This window comes from Corvus brachyrhynchos, unplaced genomic scaffold (assembly GCF_000691975.1).
Source record: "Corvus brachyrhynchos isolate BGI_N302 unplaced genomic scaffold, ASM69197v1 scaffold10, whole genome shotgun sequence".
In the NCBI taxonomy this organism is placed as follows: domain Eukaryota; kingdom Metazoa; phylum Chordata; class Aves; order Passeriformes; family Corvidae; genus Corvus; species Corvus brachyrhynchos.
Window position 1 is genome coordinate 8474187 of NW_008236180.1, and position 13986 is coordinate 8488172.

A 13986-nucleotide genomic window follows, 5' to 3' on the forward strand; every position below is an offset into this window, starting at 1 on the left:
AGCAGCAGCTCTGCCACCTCCCACGGGCAGGGCAGAGGTTCCACCAGCCCCACCTGCCCTCCCACAGCCCTGCAGCCTCTCTCCAGCAGCAAAGAGAACCAAAGCCTTTCACTGGGATGTCGTTCCTTGTGACAAGGTGAGGATGAAACTGATGGTAGCTGTTAAAGGAAAGAAACCTCAATATTGTAGCCTGGATGACATGGAGAGGTATAAAAATCCAGCTGTGCCACGAAACAACCTGGATGCCCTTCTCCGGGTTTGGATGGAACAAAGGGCCTCTGTTCTTCTGGCTTTTTGTTTACCCAGTGTCCCTTCTGTATTTTTAGATTCAAAAATCTGTCTGGGGATCATGTGACCCGTGCAAGAGAAAAATAGATGTATGCAGGCTCTGTGAGCAGTTCCAGATCCAGGACACGGCAGTGCTCTTGGGCAGTGAGCCCTCAGTGAATCAGCACATCCTGCTGGATCGGAAAGTTGCGCATAACTTCAGTAAGTGGATAACAAGGGCTGTGTGCTCCTCTCTGGAAGCCTGGGCTGAGCTCTGCCTGCATTTGCTGTTTGTGCTTTCTGCCATTCCATAGGCAGTAATCAAGGCTGTGTGTAAATCATCTTTTAATTCAGTGCTTCTCTCTTTACAAAAAATGACCCCATGGCTCAGTTGCTCCCAACGTGGTCCTTGATGCTGTAGAGATGAATCCCCAGGCTGCTTCTCTTCTACAAAACCTGGAAGTGCCACTGAGCTGTGATGCTGCTGTCTTGGGGCAGAAGTGTAAAATCATCCCTGACATGTGCAAAATCAATTTCAGCCTCTAACTTCAAAGACTTTTCAAATTTTGTGGGCTGCAAAGTCAGCAGGAGCCGGTTGGGAGGCAGAACTGTGACTGCTGTGCTGCACTGGGGTCAAGAAATCCCTGTAGGGGGAGGTGGGTTGGTGTGAGGAGCCTTTGGGGCAGCTCCAGGGCAGGCCACAGGAATTCTTTGCTTCTCCCTGGCCACGGGCTCAGGCTGTGAACAGGATCCTGTTCTTGAACAGAGCCCTCTGCTCTCATATGTCAGGTGGGATTCTACGAAAAGCCTGACCTAGAACAGCCTGGCAGAGCTAATGGAGCAGCTCAACACCCAGTCCTGGTCTTCCTAATAAAATACTGTGAAGGTTTTTCAATTCCTCTGATGAGAAGATATTAAAGGAGCAGGAGTAATTGTTCCTCACAGAGCAGTGGGATTTCTGTTACGAAAATGGATTTCCAAAAAATTTCTATAACCAAGAGATGCTTTTAAGAAGTGTTCCGTGTGTAAGGAATTTGGGGCAGTCAATTCTGAAGTTTTAATGATTTCATCTTGATGAATGTTAATAAGAAAAAATATATTTTGGAGAGCGTGTAAAGTTTTAATTGGGAAATGTAAATGGAGATAACTTGGAATTATTGCATCCCTTGACTAACAATTTGAAGGGTTAAAAGGAAGAGTGATGGCAAAGTGCTGTTGCAGATAAAAGAATCTTGTAATAGCACTTTTATCTACTGAATTATTCCAGTTTCTTTGAGGAAATGTCTTTCTTTTGCTTTGCAAATTGCACCATTCCTCCTTTTGATCCTGTTCCTCTTACAACGTTTTTCACTGGGACGTTCTACATCCGTTTCTTAATCTTATCCTCGTCAGTGAGAGTTTTGGCATATCCTTATTATAATGGACATGACTTAGATCAAAAGTTAATTTCATCCTGAGAATTCTGATTAATCTTCCTGCAAGTGCTGCAAACCGCGGCCCTTAAATTAAGGAATAAAAAGATGAAGCTCCAAAATGCCAGGAGGTTAAAAATTCTGGAGATTTTGAGTGGAGTTGTGAAGAGCAGAGGAAAATGAGAGTTCTGAGAGATCTCCACACTAAATTGAAGAGCAATATAGGAGAAAATACAAATAAAAGCTAAGTTCTCTAATGGATTCTTGTTGAAAAAAGAAATTTCTGCCACACAGGGAGCAAGTATCAGTGAGAGAAAATCATCCTCAGATTTCTTTTTCCTTGACTACTGGCTATGTAAATTTAAAGAAAATATGAAGACTGAGTTTTTGCTTTAGGATACCAGCTGCTGAATATTTTGGGGTTTTTTTTTCCTCTTTGGTTGGGGTTTTTCTTATTTCTTTTTAAAATCTGCAAAGTTCAGATGAGGTATTTTGGTGATTTTCCTTCCCTTGAGCATTTCCTTCCAAGTAACCCAAGAATCCTTTTTCTCCAGACATTTTTCTTAAAAGTTTCCGTATAAAACCGAGTGAGCTGAAGGAAAAACTGTACATCATCCACGAGGAGAGTGGTGGGCTTACAGATGAGCAGATTACAGCACTGAGAAGGTAACTTTGGGGGGAATTGTTTGGTTTTGGGACCTTTTGGAGAAGGCAGAATCTTCTGTGAATGATGTGGAGTTTGGAAAGGTGGTTTGGAGAGGAGGAAGGCAGACAAGTGTTAAAGGAGCTTTATGGGATGATGGGATATTGGGAATATTTGTGCGCCTGAGTGGCAGAGATTTGGGGGTTTCAAGCAGAGTGCAGATTTCTGTGGCTTGAACAAAACTGAACAGATTTCAGGAATTTGAGCAAACTATTGGTGTGTGAAATTCACAGGAACTGGATTTTATCTTTTTGGATAGTTCGAGATGCAGAAAGAAAGGAAAGAAGTGGGATCCTAGAGCGGGATCTGTTCCACATCCCAGCTCCCATGTAACACTTGAGCCATTTTAATAAACATTTTTACATGTGAAAGCTTGATGTGAAACTGTTTCTTGCCTCAAAATGAGAAAAAAAGGGGTGTTTTGCTAAAGAAAACTGGGAAAAAGAAGGCACTGACAGAAAAGTGAGGAAGTAAATAATTGATGCTTCTGCTTCTCATGGAATCTGTTTAATTTGGGCCTTAAAATCCTGATCTGAAACAGAATTTTGAAGTCTTCAGGGTCATGTCTGTACTTGGGAAGTGATGTGAGCAGGAAGAACATGGAATTAATGTCATTCTGTGGGATGGCTTGTGGAGGATGAAGGGCCATGGGCAGGATGCTGGGTATTTAAATGTTTTTTATGTTCTGGAGGGTGTTTCCTTGCTGCCCCAGGGCTCTCCCAGTTAAACCCCACACTGGTGCACATGAATTAGGATCTGGTGGAAGGTGCATGGCCCCACTGAGGGGGCTGCTCAAAATCTGACCCTAAAGCCTCAATGAAAACAGGAATATCTTATTGCAGTGCTGGAATTGGGCAGGAAATAACTGCAGGGAACAGTTGGACATCGAGGTGCTCTCCAGTGACGTGAGGCTGTTTCTGGAAAGGCAAAAGGAAGGAGATTTCTCCAGCCCCATTTCCCAGGGCATCCCCTGCTCCCACCTTGGTTCAAATGGAAGCACTGACCCCACTCTGCCACTCAGGATTCACTCCTGACGCTGCAGACTCAGCCCAGGATCTCCAGGCTGCTGGAATTGCTGTGGCATCACTGATTTATGGCATCTGGGCTCTTTGCCATCAGACAATAATAATAATAATGATGGCAATGGAGCTTGAAATACCACATTTTTTTCCTTGAAGTCTCTCTTTGAGGGCAATAATGCTGAAGGAATATTCCCAGCAGTGGAATGTGGAAGGGATGTTGATTGTTGTGTTGCTCAGTGTTATATATTTTCAAGGATTCGAACGATGGTACGTGGCTTCAGTGATTCTGTCCCTGGGATTGTTATTTAGTGCCAAAATCGAGGAATCCACTTGGAGGCAAATCTTGCACTGAAAGGAAGATGTTTCTTTTTCCACCCCAAGAGGTTTGAGTGTGACTGAAACAGTTGAGATGCATCTCAAAATGAAGGCTTGGATTCCCAAGGCAGTGGAAAATCGAACGAGCAGACAGGAATTCTCTTGAGCTTCACCACTCCCACGTTGCTCTGGTGCAATGCTCTGTGGTGGATTTGTCACGACACAAGGAGGACACTCAGCACTTCTGGAGACCTTTCCACTCCATTTGGGAGTTGCAGTGAAAAATTTGACCTTTGAGAGCTGTGGCCTTCAGCTAACTGAGAACCCATGGGCAGAACAGGAGCTCAAACAGGACAGTCCAGGGCTGGAAAATTCCTCTCAGTGCAAATCATACCTGTCAGAGTGTCTGAGCCAGGGCAGAATGTCTGAATCCTACTACTGTAGAATAAAAAATACTTAAAGTCAAACCCAAAGTTCCATTTTCAAGGCTGCCACCGGGGACCAGAGTGTCCTGCTCATGTATCCAGTGGAAGTGGTGGGATGTCATTGGGAACTTCAGGACTGAATTTGATATGGAAACCTCTCCAGGGTTCCCTGAATGATTCTTTATCCTCATGTCTTAATAACAAAGCACTCCATGTCTCTCTAAACTTTCTTTCTTTCTAAAGAAATGGGAGTCTTTTTCATTGTACAGATTCCATTAGAGCGGCATTCATGTAAAAAGATATTTATGGAGTGCATTCCCATGTTTGTGTGCCTCCTTTCTCAGGGCTCCCATTGTTTAATGCTTTAAGCTTTAAACCTTCCAGATAATCTGTTAGTTCCATTTTCTATGCATAATGCAGCTGAACAATTTTATGGGGTATCAGACTTCTGCTTAAATGAAGATGTTTGCTGTCACCTTTTAAAATACGTTCTGTGAATTTGCTTAAAAATTCAAGCTATTTTTAATGATGAATAAATACCCTTTCATTTGCCAACAGCTAACTTATTTTTAAATGAGAATTCATTTTTTTCCTGATGGTAAAGTGGGCTGAAAGGATTACATTGTAATCTGCTTTAACACAGGTGGAGTAATGCAAAGCCAACAATTTTTCAATTGAAATGTTATATTAATTATTGACAACAGTAAAATAAATCTTACTCTTTGTCCTGTGTTTAACGTGCTAAAATATTTGCTTTTTTCCATCTTTGAGTACATTTCCTGACTTTGAATGGAAATGTATTGCTATGGCCATGAATGTTTAATCACTCTTGCTGCAAATTTAGAAGGTTTTTTGAAGAGAAAGAAAAGAGAGTAGACCTGAATACTTATTTCAGCTTCTTTACACTCCTCATATGTGAGCTCTGACATCGATTCCATTTTTCTTAAGAAATGCTGCGAATTCCCCCAGTGATGGCTCAGACAGGCAGGAAGATCTCCAAAGGAAGGGAGCTGTGGGGCTGTGTTTGTTTTTCCAAGCGAAGGCATATTTGAAGACATCCATTTTCTAAAAATCTGCAGCCCTGGAGGATATTCTGTGACCTTGTGCAGAGGGGAGGAAGTTGTGGGTCTGTGTTCTGTGCTGTCACTATTGAAACAAGTAAAAAAACCCGTGAAAATCAGGGTAAAGAAGAGAAACACTCCCAGGGTGGGGTTGCTGGGGTGTCTGTGCAGGGCCAGGATGGACTGGATGATCCTTGTGGGTTCCTTCCTGCTCATGTTATTCTGTGATGTCAGAGATAAGAAATGGATCCAACCTCTTTGCAAATCAGGGCCTGAACTCCTCTGTCTCATGGTTTTGCCTTTCTGAAATATTCTGTCATTCTAAATTATCTGTACAGCTGCAGGGGAACATTCTGGCTGTTATTTTCCTCGTGTACATATCAGCATTTCCACGTACCCAGAGCTATCTGCAGACTTTTGCTTTCCATCTCACAGCTGGTTCAAATACCTACTAAGGATAAATATGAAACACATAAACCACAAAATGTAGGAAATTCCAGGGCAAGGAATGGAATTTCATCAGAATACAGAATGAAGAGGAAGAGGACATCTAATTTTCCTTTTCTCTTCACAGATATTTGCCCACACCAAAAGATGCAGAAAGGTACCTGTCCTTCAAGGGGTCATGCTCAGAGCTGCACATGGTTGACCAGTTTATGTTAGAGGTAAGGAGTTTCAACATTAAAAGATACCACATCCTATTTTTAGGACATTCTCCAAGCTAAAACCACCACAAGAAGCTGTTGATTAGCACTTAAGTTTAAAATCTCACCCAGAATCAGCACAGGAGGATTATTCTGATGAAGAGTTGAGACAGGTAGATAATAAAAAGAGAATTATGGATCCCTTTGTGTCTCCAAATCACACTCCCTCCTCTTCCTCCAGAGTAGGAGCTGATTTATTCTGAGCTAGATTCCCAAAATCTATAAAATGATATGTGTTTAACTATTTTTGCTCACAAGGAAGGATTGCAATTGATTTTAAGAATGTGTGCCCTAGGAGCAGACAGTGAATTTGCAGTATGTGCCAGAGCGTACCCACAGGATTAGACCCAGAATAAAATGAGTAAACGAACACAGAAATTAGGAAAACAATGGCACAGCTGAATTGCTCAACAAATAATGAAATGTTTGTATGTTTTGGTGTAAATTGTAAACAATGCATGTTTTGGTGTAAATGTGAGTTCTGATTGCTGTTCTGTTCCATTCTGTGCAGATGTGTAAAATCCCTCAGCTGGGGCAGAGGTTGGATCTCCTGCTCAGTGTCCGTGAGCTCCCCGAGAGCATCAGAGATCTGGAGCCTGTGAGTAAGAGGAGCCCTCATGGTGTGTTTGTGATCAACATCTGTCAGTTTGATAAGAGAGGCCCAGGTCACCTCAGCGCAGATTTCAAAGATTTGTAGTTGTGGAGGATTATTTTGGGGTTTTTTTCCTTTATTTTCCATACGTGCATTTAATATCATCCTTATTCTACCAAGGTTCAAGATAATGGGCCTGGCAGTAGAATAGACTTCCAAAAAAGAGGGAGAAAAGAACAGGAAAAGATCTTCAAAATTTTCTTTGGTGCTGTTAAGCTTTCCTCCTTCTTTGGGCAGTGATAAGACAGAAGTGAATTTCACCATTAAAATTCAATTCCCTTTGTGGGGAGGTTCCTGCCCCATGAGCTGAACGAATCAATCTAAGACATGGAGGAAGTTTGTTTGACAAATCTCAGAGAGATTTAATATTTCCTGAAGACTGAAGGAGCTGTTCCCTCTAAGGATTACAGCTCTGGACTGAAACTTTTGGGAATTAGAGCTCAAGTCCCTCTCTGCCTTTTCCCAGGATGACCTAAGGGTGGGGAATGCAAATAAACCAGTGCCAGTCTCATGACTGGATCCTGCTGTGCCAAGCCATGCCTTACCTGCCAGGTTTTGCCCATGCTTTGATTCAAAACAAGGATTTCCACACCATGAAGATGTTTCAGAGGTTTTGCCGTCCTTCTGCATGGGAATGAGAACAGAATGTGAAAGTTCTGCAGGACCAAGTTGTTGTCCTTTGTCTGGCTGTGATTAAAACCATAGTAACAGTGAGGAAAGCTCAGAAGAGGAACAGATGGAAAGCACAGGGGAGATGCAGAGATTCCTGACCCTGCCTGCTGCAGCTACACCTTTGCTGTGCTCCACTTAAGCCAAATATTGAATATTTGGAAGCTATTTTCTGCACTGTTTGCTTTGATGGATATTTAATGGTCACTGAAGAGCTAATTAGTGTCTAAGTACGTTCTTATGCACACTAACACCTATGCTTAAACCACAGAATACACACCTAAAATCCTATGGGACAATGTGAATATTGGCTGTCAGCATCCTCTGGCCTGAGCTGTGCTGTAAATGCTTTAACAACAGCCTTCAGCTCTCCCATGTGCTTCTTCCTCTCCCTGTTTTTAAACTGGTGTGTTGGTGACTGCTGAAAAGAGGTGTGGTGCTAAAAACCCCAAATTTTCTAACTGAGAACAAAATCACGTCTTGTGCCTAAAGCCCTACATGGGAGGTGGCTTTCCTGGGAAAAATGAATTATACTGAGTTTGAGTACAGGAAATGATTATTCTTCCTTGTGGGGAAACTGTGCTAAGAATTTTGATAACAGCATTGAGCTGGTGTAAAGAGAAGGGTGGGAGGTGAAGGATGGAGCTCCAGACTCTGCTTCCGCTGATCCCTGAAATTTGGGCAACCAAAGAGCAAAACACTTTTCGTGCACAGGAGGCTGAAGCTGGTTTGGCAGCCAGAAAGGATGTGGCTCCTTTTGGGGTGACTGTGCCAACACAGCTTGGTCTTAGGGGAGTTTGAGCTGGTCCTTGCTGAAAATCCCTGAGGGATTTGCATAGGGAGGTATTCTTGGGCTAGGGAGTGACTTCAGGTGGGGACAGTGAGGGCTGGCACAGGGAAGGCCACGGATTGCCCACATTTTCAATCTATCTGAGGGCAGGTTTGTGCATTTCAGCTGATAATCCAGAAAATCCAAGCAAGCAAGCAGCTGCAATCCAGCCAAAAGTTTGTTGCTGTCTTGGAGTACATTTTAGCCATGGGGAACCATCTGAATGAAAAAGCTGGAAAAGAGCTGGCTAAAGGATTCCGATTGTCATCTCTGGCCAAAGTGAGTACATATTTGCTTGTAATTAAAGCCATCACATTCTAAGGTTTGTTAGCCATTAATATTAACTCTGAATGTGGAGAGAGGCAATAATTCCTAACGAGGAGCCAACAGTTTACCACCTGCCCTTGGTTCCATGAAAACCAAGTCCTGTTTAACAATGGATTCTTTCATTCTGTGAGAAGAAGCTGTGTTGCCCCATTTCAGGCAGCAGCATTGGCTTTGTGGTGCTGAATGCCCTGTGTCTCTAGTGAGGTAGAACACCAAAATTCTGCCTGCCCTGATATTAAAATCCCTTGGCATGAGAATTGTCTGAGCTGCAGGCCCTGCTTAGGCACAGTTTAGATAAAGTGCATTTTGCAGTTTCGTTGAATGGACCCTTCTCACTTCCCTGTGCTCAGAGGATGGACCTGGGCATTTCTTCTGCAGTGGCTGCTCTCCTGTGGCCCTGCAGCAATTTCTGAGTGCTTCATTTCACTCCAGTGCAACTCATCCAGCCCTGGGGCCAAGCACAGGGAGGAGCTGGAGCTGCTGAGGAGAGCCCAGAGGAGGCTCCAGGATGAGCAGAGGGATGGAGCAGCTCTGCTGGGAGGAAAGGCTGGGAGAGCTGGGATTGCTCACCTGGAGAGGAGAAGCTTTGGGGTGACCTCAGTGTGGCTTTGCAGTGCCTGAAGGAGCTGCAGGAAGGATGGAGAGAGAGGATTTCCAAGAGATAGAGAGACAGGACAAGGGGGAATGGCTTCCCACTGATAGGGAGGAGGTTTAGATGGGATATTGGGGTGAAATTCCTCCCTGTGAGGGTGGGGAGGCCCTGGCACAGGGTGCCCACAGAAGCTTTGCTCTCTCTGTGAACACAGCACAGTGATTCTAAGGGGAAAGGAAAAATGACTGTGTTTGCTTTGGGGGGCCAAAATCACTTGCAATCAATTAGAGTACCTGAAGTTTAAAAAGACCTGTGGGAATAAGAAGACACCAAAGAACAGGGAAGGTCACGGGATATGAATCGGGAATGTGAGTGAAACAGCAAAATGAAAAGGAGAAGTTTAATTCCGTTGTTTTCTATTCTTGCCAAATATACCTGGGATCTGTCAGCATCTCTGCTGTTCCTTTTACGTGTTTTATTTATTTGTTTAAGGTATGACAGCCCAGTATGTCGATCATTGCTCTGCTCTGTTGCAGCTGCCTCTGCTGAGGGGGAAGGAGAGGACGTTCACCTTGCTCCACGCCCTTGTGGAACAGATCCTCTTACACGAGCCCGAGCTGGCCACGTTTCCTCAGGAGCTGACAGAATTTGAAGCTGTTCCTGATGGTGAGAGAAGGCAGGGGGGAAAATAATCAACAAATAAGAAATTAAGTCCTTCAACTTCCATGCAAACTCCCATCCTGACTGTATAAATGATATTTATTGTCATGTTTTTTCCCCTCTCTCTTCCCTTCCAGCATCCATGAAGGGCCTCAGTGCTGAAGTTGATGGTATGTAAATGTGGTTTCTACATTCAGAGACAGATTTTCATGCGCTGTGCAGTCATTTGGAACAGGTTTTCACTGCACCTCTGCAGTTTATAAAGGGAGTTAAAGGTTCAAAACATTGAGGTGAAGTGTTGCCATGGTGATGCTTAACCTGCCATGTTGCTGTGAAGAATTTTAGAAAAAAAAAGAGATATTGAAGTGTGTCCAGGTGGTTTAGAAATGTAAAAAATATGTACTGCCCATGGTAAATAGAGTTTATCATAAAATACAGAAGTTAAGTGGCACAAGTGCTCCATCACAGTGAGGGCTGTGACAGTCTCTGGGAATTGGGAGTGGGAATGCAGCAGGAGAAAACTTCCTGGAGTTCAAGAACTTCCTGGAACCAAACTGGTTTCCTTCTCTAGAAGGGACTCCAGCACCAGTGAAGTCATCTGGAAGCACAGACCAAGGTTGTTCAAATGTAAGATGGATTTTGGGGAGATGGATTTTGGAAGATGCATTTCCAACTCCCCATGGAGCAGTGTCATAACCTGTGAGCTCAGTGGCTTTTAGACTGAACCCTTTGAGAGCTGATAGAGGCGTGTGAGTGGGTGGAAATGATGTGTATTTTGTTGAAATTTATAAAAATCTGTGTTTTGAAGGTGTGCATGTGTGTTGGCTGTGACTGCAGACCAGTATTCCCAGTTTCAGCCTTTGATAACAGATCTCCATGATGGTCACTCTCAGCTTGGGTTTGGCAAACCCCTGCACCCCTTGGGGGCCCTGGGGTCAGCTTTGGGAGTAGCTCGAGGCTCCTTTGGTGTGTTTTGTCCTGCTCCAAGAAATTCCAATCACCTTTTAGGAGACATAAGTGACTAAATGTAACAATATTTACCTTCAGTCACTGGTGGTCTGCAGGGACAATTCAAAATCACAGAATATTTTAAGGACAGTTTTGGAAAGTGCTGGGCAAAGCTGCAAAATGGGCACAGACCCAGGAACTGCGGGGAGAGGTCCAAAGAGGTGACTCAGAGGAGCCAGATGAGGCTGACTGGGCTCTTCCCTCCGTGGATTCCTGATGTGCCCAGGGCAGAGAGGAAGGAGATGCACCAAAATCCAGGGAACCAGCTTTTCCCAGTTCAAGGCACATCCTGGAGCTCGGTGCTGCAGGAACTGCCCGAGCACAGGGGAGGGAGATGCCAGAGGAGCCCCCAGAGCCCAGGCTGTGTCCTCTGTCCCCCCTTTCCCAGCAGGAGAGCTCCCAGGGAAGCAGCCCAGTGCTGGCTGACGAGAGTTCTTACTGTTCCACAGAGGAGGATTTCTGTTCTTTTCTCTTTGAAGGACCCCAGAGCTTCCTACAGAGAAATGTGGGTTGAAGAACGTTATTTCCATGGCTAAGCCAGTGCTCAGGCTGGGGAAGGTCAGATTTATGGCTGCTGCTTTACCACGCTCTCGCCCTCTGCGTTATCCTGCAGTTGCTGGGATGTGAGCACGTTTTTGCCATGAGAAAATGCCTCTTTCAGGAGCTCTACCTCAAACCAGGAAGTGAATACTCCTAGATAAATGTATTGTAGACCCATATTCTCTTAGATTTTCCTTGTGCCCTAAATCAGACAATTGCAGCCCTTTGGACACCTCTTCATGCTGCTGAAATTCCTCATTTTCTTTCCCTTGTGTTAGTTTTAAAAAAAGAATTGGAGAACATTATCCAGGGCAGGAGGCTCATTAAACCCAAAGCAAGCAAGGCAACACCCCAGGAGTCCCAGTTCTGCAAGGAACTCAAGGTAACTCTACCACACCCTTCCTGTGGGCTGGAGTAAGGGATGAGTAACCTGGGAGTTTGTGCTGACACCTGGGAATCAGGAGGATTTGAGGGAAAGTGGCCTTTTACTCCCTTCTGGGGATGTCTCCTGTTGTAATTTGCAGCGTGGGAAGGGTTTTCAGGGTTTCTGCATCTCCTGCTTTTCCTTCCCAGGCAAATGGATGAGGAGCAGGCAGCCCCACGGCTGCCCACAACATCTGCTTTGGGATAATGGGGATTTTAGAGTGAATTTGTTATCATTTCTTCTGCCTCCAGAGAGGAGAGAAGAGAGCAGAGATCTGAGAATCACAGAATGGGTTGGAAAGGGCCTTAAAGATCATCCAGTTCCACCCCTGCCATGGAACACAGAACCATAAAATCCTTTAGGTTGGAAAAGCCCTTTAAGAGCACTGAATTCAAACCCAGCACAACTAATCCACGTCCCCAAGGGCCACATCCCCATTCTTCTGAATCCCTCCAGGGATGGGGCCTCCAGCACTGCCCTGGGCAGCTGTGCCAGGGCTGGACAACCTTTTTGGTGAAGCAATTCTTCCTGAAATCCAAGCCAAAGCTCCCCTGGGGCAGCTCGGGTGTCCCCACCACGTCCATCTCTGCTGTCCCACACATCTTTGTGCTCCCAGGTGCTTCTTCCATAGACATTAAGTTGTTGAGAATGTGGGTGTTACAAACAAAACAAAATTAAGAGGTTTCATTTCCAGACTTGTTTCTAAGGCCCTGTTCTGCCCTTTAAGGACCTGGAGCTTGGCAGTGTTTGCTGCACGTGCAAAAAGGCCGAACGTGCTGGAAATCAGGACCCTGTGATGCTTATCTGGCCCTGCCACTTTTAATGGATTTAGGTTTTGTCATTTCAGAATACAGTTAAAATTCTCTAGAGTTAATGTTTCTTTTTTTTCTTGTCTTTGATGTCTTAATGGTTGCAAAGAGATGTGTGTGCTGCTCTTTTGTGAAATGTGAAATTTTCATGACATGAAAATTTTGCCTTGAATGATCTTGTTTTCGCTGCTGTTTAATTCCTGCTTTAATGGTGTGCTCCTACAGCAAATTAAATTTATTTTATTACAGGATTTAATTCAGAAATATGAAGGGGATCTCTCCCAGCTGTCAAAAAGATGTGATGAAATGAAGAAGCTTTATAGCAACGTACTGGTACATATCATATTAAAATGCAATGAAAATAAAGCTACATTTCTTTTTAAAAGGGGAAGAAAGGAGTGGAAAGGAGCACATGAAATTCCCACTTGCTTTTTATTTATACTGGCTGTAGAAACAGAAAGAAAATCCCATATTTAACAGTCAGAGATCTTAAGGAAAGGGACAGAAATGCAGTGATAACCTCCGAAACTGGAAAAATCCTGGGATTAGGACATGACTTTACGTGGTGGTGGTGGTTTTTTGGTGGGTTTTTTTCTCCTATTTTATTTTGTGATGGGGGAGGGATTAGAAGCAGAGAAATTTAATGATCAGCAAATGTCACCCAGAGGATGCAGCCCAGGAGGACCTTTGGGGACCTGCCTGAGCAGACACTGAAGATTAATGAGATGTTTGACCATGGAAATTTAATTACAAACGTTCCACTAAAAGTAATATTTTCAAAAAGGCACCAGGGTTTCTTTGTGGCTCCTGCAAACAGGAATAGTGCCTCAGTGTGGGGCAGCAAGCTGGGTTTGTGTGCAGCACATAAACGAAGAACTCTGTCCCCAAAAAGATTGAGAAAGCAAGAAGAAAAATGTGGGACAATGAGAGAATTAACAACGAGTGGAAATGGGTGGGGGATACTGAACAGATTTAGACGTGGGGAGCCTTGTGCTGCGGGGAGGACACTTCTGGAGTGGGGTACAGACAAATCTCTCCTGTTTCTCCTGAAAGCCCTGCTCAGGACGGGGTGCTGGGGGTGGCTGCTCCTGCTGCAGAGCTGAGGGGTGCCCAGGCAGTGCTGGGGTCCCCTTGTGCCTGCGCTGGCCCTGCCCTGCCCTGCCCTGCTCCTCCTCATCCTCCTCCTCATCCTCCTCGTCCTCCTCCTCGTCCTTCTCCTCGTCCTTCTCCTCGTCGTCCTCGTCCTTCTCGTCCTCCTCCTGGTCCTCCTGGTCCTCCTGGTCCTCCTGGTCCTCCTGGTCCTCCTCGTCCTCGTCCTCCTCCTCCTCCTCCTCCTCCTCGCCCTCCTGGTCCTCCTCCTGGTCCTCCTGGTCCTCCTGGTCCTCCTCGTCCTTCTCCTCCTCCTCCTCCTCCTCCTGTGCTAAATATCCTTTTATTTCCGATTCCCAGGTCAAGTTTGGGGAGGCACCAGACCTGGACTCACAGGAGCTCTTTGGATGGATATCTTCGTTCATCAGGGAGTTCAGGAAGGCCTGTGCTGAAGTCACACCATAAGAGCACAAATTTT

General features: G+C 44.8%; 1 protein-coding gene across 1 annotated transcript in view; it reads left to right on the forward strand.

The window, feature by feature from the left end:
* Window positions 1–13980, forward strand: part of LOC103618079 (formin-F) — a 20002-nt gene extending 6022 nt beyond the window's left edge. Inside the window, exons 6-16 of the mRNA XM_017735926.1 lie at window positions 3–136; window positions 327–489; window positions 2234–2345; window positions 5780–5870; window positions 6421–6507; window positions 8186–8338; window positions 9515–9644; window positions 9776–9808; window positions 11465–11568; window positions 12669–12752; window positions 13869–13980. Coding sequence (XP_017591415.1) covers window positions 3–136; window positions 327–489; window positions 2234–2345; window positions 5780–5870; window positions 6421–6507; window positions 8186–8338; window positions 9515–9644; window positions 9776–9808; window positions 11465–11568; window positions 12669–12752; window positions 13869–13973 — 1196 coding nt within the window. The 3' untranslated portion in view covers window positions 13974–13980. The remainder of the gene's footprint in view (window positions 1–2; window positions 137–326; window positions 490–2233; window positions 2346–5779; window positions 5871–6420; window positions 6508–8185; window positions 8339–9514; window positions 9645–9775; window positions 9809–11464; window positions 11569–12668; window positions 12753–13868) is intronic.
* The last annotated feature ends 6 nt before the right edge of the window (window positions 13981–13986 follow it).